Source organism: Microtus ochrogaster, unplaced genomic scaffold, assembly GCF_000317375.1.
Source record: "Microtus ochrogaster isolate Prairie Vole_2 unplaced genomic scaffold, MicOch1.0 UNK31, whole genome shotgun sequence".
NCBI classification, from domain to species: domain Eukaryota; kingdom Metazoa; phylum Chordata; class Mammalia; order Rodentia; family Cricetidae; genus Microtus; species Microtus ochrogaster.
Genome location: NW_004949129.1, coordinates 1,163,994 through 1,173,436, shown reverse-complemented (window position 1 = coordinate 1,173,436; position 9,443 = coordinate 1,163,994). Strand labels below are relative to the sequence as shown.

At 41.9% G+C, this 9,443-nt stretch overlaps 1 protein-coding gene across 5 annotated transcripts in view; it reads right to left on the bottom strand.

The window, feature by feature from the left end:
- Window positions 1-420: 420 nt before the first annotated feature.
- The window catches only part of Smarce1 (SWI/SNF related, matrix associated, actin dependent regulator of chromatin, subfamily e, member 1), a 23,775-nt gene continuing 14,752 nt past the window's right edge, over window positions 421-9,443 (bottom strand). For 4 of the 5 annotated variants that reach the window (XM_026789867.1, XM_026789870.1, XM_026789871.1 and 1 more), the window contains 4 exons: window positions 5,266-5,346; window positions 4,629-4,730; window positions 3,638-3,848; window positions 421-1,638 (listed from right to left, as the gene is read on the bottom strand). In XM_026789867.1, the coding sequence (XP_026645668.1) occupies window positions 1,430-1,638; window positions 3,638-3,848; window positions 4,629-4,730; window positions 5,266-5,346 (603 nt within the window). In that variant the 3' untranslated portion in view covers window positions 421-1,429. Of the gene's footprint in view, window positions 1,639-3,637; window positions 3,849-4,628; window positions 4,731-5,265; window positions 5,439-9,443 lie in introns of all 5 variants that reach the window. The other variant, XM_026789868.1, reaches the window with a different exon arrangement.

Genomic DNA, 9,443 nt, shown 5'->3' with positions numbered 1-9,443 from the left:
CTCTACCAGCTCGACACCCAAAGTAGACCAGTTGGTAATAAAGTTCTTTGATTCACAAGGAACTGTGCGAAAGTTCTACGGAGAATCATGGAAACACTGACCAAAGGATGCCCTCACACATTGGTCTTCCTCTCAGGAAGCTGAATGGTGCAGACTTGGACACTAGGATGCTGTGTGCTCAAATGCAGTGAGTTATTGTAACTGAGGAGTGCAGGGGGAGTGTCCCCACACGAGCACAGGCTATATGCATTACTTAGCCACACGTCTTACATGCTATTCAGACACCATAGATTTCTTCAGTCGGATTAACACTGAGACTCATGAGACTTATGTATGACATTCTATGATGCTCATGTATCACAGGGGTGAAATTATATGCCTGTCTTTTATCTTCTATAGTGCAATAAAAACACTGAAACCTTTATCTTCATATCTTTATTATGTTTGGACCTTTAAGAAACATATACCATAATATATACCACTATTCAGTAAAAATCTATTCTAGGTTTTAGGAAGCACACACCACAAACTATCTTGTTTCTGGTCTCTAAGACTACCAAGGATTTATCAAAAAGGTAGGCTCTGATCTATGGAATCTCAAGCCTTGAGGTTTTCATCACTGTAAAATATGCTCAAGTGGATAAACTTTATTACTGTTTTTCTGCTGGAACAGGCTAAGTTTTAAGTTTGTAGTCCATTATAAGAATATTCCATTCCTTAAGCTCTGTTGTCTATCATGTCTTTGGAAAACCAACCTGGTTTAAAAAAAAGTATTTCTTTTCCCCTGTACAGTGAGGATGAATTTCCCAGAACACATCCCGTATTAACCAGAATGAAAACACTACAGATAAGGTACACGTGCTGTGCTCACTCTAACGACTATTCACACCGTAGCTACTCTACCATGGAGACAATTGCACCAGTCCACCCTGGAAGAGAACTCCTGGATCTGACATTAGAAATACAAAGGGTATAACAAGTTAACAAACGTACTCACATGACGTTTTCAAGAGGGTCCTCTGTACAAGAACACAGGACGGGGCTCGGAAAGCTGTGGACAGGGCTGGGAAGGGTTAAAGCTATGGCTTTGCTGAGCACCCACGTGAGATGAAGGAAGGCATTTGTAAGAGTAGATTCTGCAGCATCGAAGGTAATTCTCGAAAAGAGCTGGGTGTCTTCTCAATTAATCTCAGTTCTGAGGCTTCAGAAGTGGAGAGCTACCAACAGCATCCAAAGGAAAGCCATTTCAGAGATGCTGAGAAAGGTGCGTGCCTGACATCAGGCTGTGATGTTGATGGTTGAAAAGACTTTGGTGGTATCAATGGAAAAGGAAATAATTAATACACAGACCACATAACACCATTAAAACCAAAAAAACATTTTTTTTTCCATTTAAAAAAGTTTTAGGACACATAAAACAAGGCGACATTTATTCCTTCTTCTCGTCTTCTGGCATGGCGTCTGTGGGAGGCTCCTCTACTGTTGCACTGTTGCTCTCTGAGCCAGTATTGCTATCACTGGTCCCTTCCACCTCCATGCTGTCACCCCCCTCCTGCCCACTCTCCTTGTCCTCAGGAGTAGGCGTGCCTTCTTCACCGTTCTGCTGGCTCTCTGCTGTTTCTTCCAGGTGTGTCTCCTCTGTAAGACACATTTGCAACTGTCAGTTCTAAGACAAACATTGACTCTTAACTATGCTGATGGCATAAGACGTTCTGTCCAATATGACAGCCACTAGCCACACATGGAGAAGCACCTGAAATGGACCAGTATGACCCAAAAATTTTAAGCATATTTGAGACAACTTAGAATACAAAAATCTACATTTTTAACCTAGGTTTATAACATTTAAATATAAGCCAAACACTTGTGAGAACTGAGCTTTTCAAAGTATGAAGTGTACAAAACACACACACTGGATTTGGAAGACTTGCTATGACAAAAGAATATAAGACAGTTATGGTCGTTGTGTGTGCTTGTGTGTGCATGTGCACACACCATGTGTAGGTTAGAAGAGTGTTGTATTCCTCAAGAGCTGTTTACCCTTTGAAGACAAGATCTCTCCCTGGCCCTGAAGTCCCCGAGTAGGCTACGCTGGTTGGAGATGAGCCCTAGGAATCTGCCTGCCCCAGTCTCCACTCCTGCTGTTTACACACAGGCTCCAGTCCCACCCACTGAGCTCTCTCTAGCCTAGAATGTTAATAATTTCAAGATGTTGATAACATTTCAGTATTCTGAATTTACTGGCTTACATGTAACATTAAAACTAAGCCAGAGACATGGGCACCTGGTGTTTCAGCTGCTCAGAGGGCTAAGGTTAAGACTGCTTGTGCCCAGGGCTTGAGGCCATCCTGGGCAATATAGTATAGCAAGATCCTGCCTGAAACACACAAAATGAGGGCACAGAATGAAGATGCCACGCTCTGCTGCCAAATGCCAGTCCTGCTGGGTCATTTCCTTTAGGAAGTTAAGACCATAAGGTTTTTGACAACTTATTTTTTTCCCCCTTCAGTTCCCCCCTCCCTTTTCTTTTCCTTAAGTTAGAAGACAAAAGTAAACACCCTGTGCTGTCAGAGTAAGAAAGATCTCATTCACGGGGAATACACTCAGGACTGAGCACAGTTGCAAGCAGAATCTGATTCTCAAGCACCCACTATAACCACAACAATGTGTTCCAGGCTCAAATTCATGGTAAAAAAGAGGTTCACAAGAATAGAAAGAGGCCCAGAAAATGAAGATTAAACCCAGACTTGTCAGAAAAGATAATCTGCTGAGTTACACACTGCATAACCGCCTGGTAGAGATGCTGATGTTCATTAAACCCTGAACAGGCAGTTGCTGTTTGAGTATAAAGTATGCCATGCCCTTCTATTTCCTGTGAACTCTACTGGCATCCCCCGACTACTTCTGGCTTACTCCTGTTTACCCACAGGGCAGGTCAAATGCTGCCAGAAGTTAAGCTGCTCTCAAAATTTCAAGAATAACTAAATTTATTAGTATTTTATCTAAACTTTACCTTAAAAAAAAAACACCCCAAAATGCTTTTATTTAGGGAAATCAGAACATCAAAAAGCAAACTGCTCTATGGTGAGGTCAGTTATCCATAGGCCTAGATAACTGTCATTTTAGGCTTTGTGGGCCAGGAAGTCTTTGTTACAAGTTCTGAAAACTCCCCCCTCCCCCCCACATTATCACCTCAAAGCAGCCACAGATGAATGTGGCCATCTTCCAGTGAAACTTTACTTACAGAAATATGGAGGCAAGATCTGGCTTACAGCTTTTACTTTGCTCAAAGCCTAGGTACCAAAGACCAAACGATCTTGGGGACAATGGTAAAGGTTAAAATATTATTACTGCCTATTAACCCTATGTCAAATCCAGTACCAGAATGCACCCAGAGGCAGGTACTTTTCAATGAAGAAACGAGCTCAGTAAAGTCACAGTGCCAGCAGTGGGGAAATGGACAGGATCCCTTTCTATCTGTCTCCAGAGCCACACGCGCCCACCTGGGTTCTACTATGGGGAGACTGGAAAGTCACAGGGATTAACTAACGGGAGTGGCTGCTGCAAAGCATCCAGAGGGAAAGGTCAGAAGGTAGCTATCAGGGCCCTCACATGTTCCTGCCAAGGAGCTGGTTACCTGTCTCCATAGGGATGCTCTCTTCATCCTTCTTCTCCTCAGCTTTGTTCGTTGCTTGCTCTTCCTCAGGGGCAATGCTGCCCTGACTGCGCTCAGCTTGCTCCACTGCTTCCTTCTCCCGCTCCTCCTGCCTTTTGCGGGCCTGCTCCTCTGCCTGTGCAATTTCGGCTGCGATTTTCTCCATGTCTACTTCCACCTTCAGACCGCATAACTAGTCAAACACAAATCAGACAACTCTTAGCAATGTTGTCTTCTTTGGACCTTGGGATCAGGTAAGTTATTTCTTGGCTTAATAATGGTATTTACATGGGCGAGTAAAACGTATCAGTGTTTTGTCCTCAAACTGCACAGGACAAAAAAGCTGCTGTAGCAGCAAACCAGACATGGCAGGGCAGGGGCTGCTGGGCCACTGCCCAGGACTGGACTAGCCTTAGGATGCCCCACTCACACGTCAGCTACCAAATACTCTATTCATTTTATTTATTTATTTATTTATTTATTTATTCATTCATTCATTCATTCATTCATTCATTCATTTATTTTATGACAGGGTCTCTCTGTCATAAATAAATAGACTTTACTAGGTAGACTAGGCTGGCCTTGAACTCACTGAGACTCTCTTACTTCTACCTGGGATCAAAGGTGTGTGCCACCACGCCCAGCTGAGATTTACTTGTTTTAATACAAAGTGCAACTGAACTACATCTAATAAATATACCCAAGAATAAATTATAATAAAGTGAAAATAATTCACAACTACAAAGATTTTAAACAAAAGCACTAAAGGGATCTATTAGCTGTGGGCCTACTACTTCAATGTATACATGACACTGCAAATTTATTGTAATTTTTCTAAAACACGGGAATAATTTTATAAAGACAGTACAAGTTATACTGTGATGTTAGAACTGTTTCAAACATCCCTTTAAGAAAAAAACCAAAGCAACAGGCACATGATAAAGGCAGTCACAGAATGGAATGGAATGGATACCCTTTTAAGTTCATTGTTAAAGGAATCCGTGCTTTCCAGGAATTTCCTCTTCTTTTCCTGGTGTCGCTCCTCTATCTGAAGAAGTTCGGCTTCCAGTTTTCGCTGCAAGGTATCAGATCAGATTATATAGTTATACCTTCTCTCTAGAGCAGATGTAAAGCACACCAAGTGTGGCATTTTTAATTATGTGATGTGTATGTGGGTATGTGCACAGGTGGAGGAGCCCAGGGAGGTCAAAAGAGGGTGTCGGGTGCCCAGGAGCTGGAGTTACAGATAGTTGTGAGTCACCTCAGGTGGGTTCTGGGAACTGAACTCAGGTTCTCTGGAAGAGCTGTATATGTTCTTAACCACTGAGCCATCTCTCCAGCCCACTAATTTTGCATTAAAAAAAATTAGGTATAAAATCTAGCTATTTTTTAAAAAAATGTAACATAGGGAAGAAAAGACTACCATTAACAAGATGATAAAGGGAAAATCATTTCATAGCAATGCAGCAAAGGCTGATGGGGTGCCCCAAATCCTTCAGTGTGCACCTATCTTTTCACAGATCTACTTATAATACACTGTCTCAGAGCCACATCATCTGGGACGTGAGGCAGAGACTCCTCTTATTAGAATGAATGCTTTCTGCCCTTACCTGATGAACCATTAAAGACTGGACCTGTCGCTTGAGGACCTGCATTCTGGCTGTTGTGACAACCGACCGCACATCAGGGACCACGCTCTCACTGAGGATCTCACTGATGAGGCGGTGGTTTCTCTGGAAACGGGCGGTAGCTGTATGCTTCATTGAAAAGCCGTCATCATAATCTAGAAGGAAAGAAATGTTCTGGGAATCAGCTGGCTAGTCACCAGGACAGTGGTAAGTCCTGTCACCAAGTAAGCGCTGTCTTCAACTGTCCTAGCAAGTGGGCTTGCCCAGCATCAGGGGAGTCAGGGCAGGCCACAGTAAGAACCACACAGAGACAGAAAAAAAACCAGCCAAATGTTTCCATAAAGCTAGTAGGCAGGTGTTCTCAACCCCAGGGTGGGGTACCAAATGACCCTTCCATAGAGGTCATATATCAGATATTTACATTATAATTCATAACAGTAGCAAAATTAGTTATGAAGTAGAAACAAAAATAATAATATGGTTGGAGGTCACCACAATACGAGGAACTGTATTAATAAAGGGTCACAGCATTAGGAAGATTGTGAACGACTGTACTAAGGGATAATTCATGTCTGAGGTTTGGTTAAAATACAAACAACGTTTGTTCACATCTCTTTAGGCCCTGGGATCCATGTGAAGCCTGCATGTGATGGCAGTACTTGAAATTCTGCCAATGTTCCACTCTCCCAGTAGCATTTGATAAATGCTGGACTGTAAATAGGAGGTATCTTTATCATAGTTGTTAAAATTAATAAAAATATCCATTTGTAAAATTAACTTATCACCATCCTCTCTAGCAGTATTTAGTTTTCAGGCAGTACTTACAGTTTATTACATTAAAAAAATGGTAAAGACCCAAACTAATCTCACAGAAAAAAACAACTTGATTTCAAGGCTGGGAAACTGCTTACATAAGGATCTGCGAGGCAAGCACGAGGATCTAAATTTGAAACCAGCCAGTATCAAGTAAAAGCCAGGTGTGGCAGATTCAGGAGGCCTGGCAGTCATTCGAGCTAAAACAGCAAGCTCTAGGTTCAGAGAGGTACTCTATCAAAGAATAAAGCAGAGAAGAAACTGAGGAAGGATTCTGGATGTCACCCCCGACCTCCACGCCTGCACAGGGAAGTACAAGGGCATATACTACACCCAACCACAAGACGAAAAGGTGGAGATTGAGGAAGACACTCAACATTGACACACACTCCAAAGCCACAGAGAAACCCTGTCTCGAAAAACCAAAAAAAAAAATTAGGAAACATTGACACACACAAGAACATCCACCACACACTCCGAAATACTTGATTATAATTTATTTTTAATTTTTGCCAGTTTAAACATGTACATGGCTGTTATGAACGTATAAAGGTGCTGCTATTTTTGGTATGTGTGACGCATGTATGTGGGTCTGCAGTGTGCACACAGGCATGTGGAGGCCAGATTATGACAGGTGTCTTCTTCTCTTTCTGCCTTATAGACAAGGTCTCTCACTGAACCGGAAGCTCACCATTTTGACTAGACTAACAGCCCACCATGGTCCCAGAATCTGCCGGTTCCAGCTCCCCAATGCTGGAGATACGGGTATGTGCCAGCTGTCCTATGCTTGGCCTTTTATATGTGTGCTGGAGATTTGAACTTAAGTCCGTGTGCTTATACAGCGAAAGCCCTCGAGCCCCAGGATGTGTGATTTTTCTGAGACAAAATCTACTGTGCACCCCAGGCTGGCTTTGAACCTGTAAGGCAGTCTGCCTGCCTTAATTTCTCAAGTCTGGGATAACAAGTGTGCCCTACCATACCTAGCATGTGTGCTTATTTCTGGAACACAAGTATCTCCTTTATCTTGCTTTATCACCTTCACCTGGGAGTCATCTGTACTAATATCTACTTTTCTTTACACTAACTCATTAAACAAAGCAAGTTTTCCTTCCAATATAGATAAAAATAAAGGTTGTCTCTGAAACAGCCAAATCCTTAGTGTACAGGGGCTGTGCTTAGGAAACCCTGCTATACATGGAAGCCTGCATGCTGCACATGATGGTCTCTGAAGTCATTTAAAAAGCCTTTGCTATCTTGCGTGAATCAAGGTCTGACTTGTGGACTTGGATCTCAGAGTTTTCTAAGGAGTCTGCAGATGTTGCCCTCGTATCTTGATGTATGGCTCCCATCTCTTGGTTTTCCCGTATATTTCTACCTCTCAAGTTCTAGAGCAGTGGTTTTCAACCTGTGGGTCTTGATCTGCTGGAGCAATCAAATGACCCTTTCATGGGGTAGCATATCAGATATCTTCCATTTCAATATTGACATCATGATTCAAAACTGTACTAAATTACAGTTATGAAGTAACAATGAAATAATTTTATGGTTGGGGGGGTCACCACATGAACTGTATTAAAAGGTGACCACACTAGAAAGTTGAGAAATACTGTCATAGAGGGTCACATTATATTAATATAGCTTCTTAATTATTTCCTATACTACCGCTCATGTAAGAGCCTCTAAAGCTTCGTTCCTGCTGTTATATTTTGCTTAGGAAATATTTTATTCTCTACATATGGCTTCTAAGATGCGAACCTTTGTTTCTACTGTATAGACATATTCACTCTCGCAGTTATTGCAAACTTGCTCTTTGATTGTTTTAGTCATCTTTTTCTTGTATCAATCACCTCATCCGGGTAATTCAAGTCTGCATATGGACTTTTAGCAGTACTAATAATGCTTACCGCTCAATTTCTGTTTCTAGTTCAAATTTTATTACATCCTACTGTATTTATGAGAATTTTTGCCAGTAACACATCAATGAATCCTTCTGAAGCTCCTTTCTGCTCCTTCATCCTACTTGGCTGAATTTATTCCTGTCTTTTAGTGGTGTTGTAACTTCCTCCACTCTTTAAATCTCTTAAAAGTTCTTAAGAACCCCTCTGGTGTGTTAAAAATGGAATCTTAAATTATGATCCTGGAATTTTTGTGGCTGGTAATTGCTGCTTCCAATCTTGTTTGTTCAGCATGGAGTAAGACACAGAGACAAATAAACATTTACACAGCATGCCAAGTGAGTGGATGAGCATGCTCCTAAAGGGAGGGGACTATCTTGGGAGCACCTTATAGTTACAGACTGCCTGGCTGTGGAGGCTCAGAGAGTAATCTGCTCAACTGCACTTGGAATCCTAATTAGGAAGCCTGGCCATCTGTGAGTAATGTATGTGTGTAATACATGATACCCTGTCTACATGTAATATATGACACACTCAGGAGTGATCTCAAGTGGTATTCTCAAATCCATAGTAAATTTTGAATAAAGTTTTATAATGCTTCCACACACTCATTAATTTTTGCTTCCAAGAGCCTTTAATTCAGCAAATTTAGGTAATCAGTAAGATTGGGTATGGCAATTAAGAGCATGTGCAGCTCTTCTAGAAGGCGAGCACTCAGTTCCCAGCACCCATGCCAGGGAGCTCACAACTGCCTATAACTCCAGCTCCAGAGGGTTTGACACCTTCTTCTGGCCTCCTCAGGCGCTGGACTCACATGTACAAACCTACAGGCTTGCTACACACATAATTAAAAAAATAAAGACTGGGTTACTTCAAATTTTTAGAAAAGAAGTTATCTGGGTGTGGTAGCACACATCTTTGATCCCAGCATTCAAGGCAGAGGTAGGCAGATCTCTGTGAATTCAAAGCCAACTTGGAGTACACAGTGAGCTCCAGGACAGCCAGGGCTGTGTAGATATCCTGCTCTCAAAAAGCAAACCAAACAACAAAAAAACAAACCAAAACAAAAGAACAAACCAACTAAGCCAAACAAAACAACCCCCCAAAACAAACAAACAAACAAAAAAAACTCCATAATATCACTTAGGGTGTGCCACAGAAGCCTAAAATCCAGGGTTTAGAGGCCGAGGCTGGAGAAACCAGTTTACTATAAATCTGAGCAACACAGTGAGATCCTATCTTCAAAAAACAAACAAATCCTATATTGAGTATAAAGATAGTGAAAAGTAACACATGCAGCTGTTTTTCTTTACTCATTTTCCACTCTCTAAAATCCTATTATTGAAATTAACTTAAAATTACGCTTTCCAGCCAGGTGGTGGTGGCGCACGCCTTTAATCCCAGCACTCGGGAGGCAGAGGCAGAGGCAGAGGCAGAGGCAGAGGCAGAGGC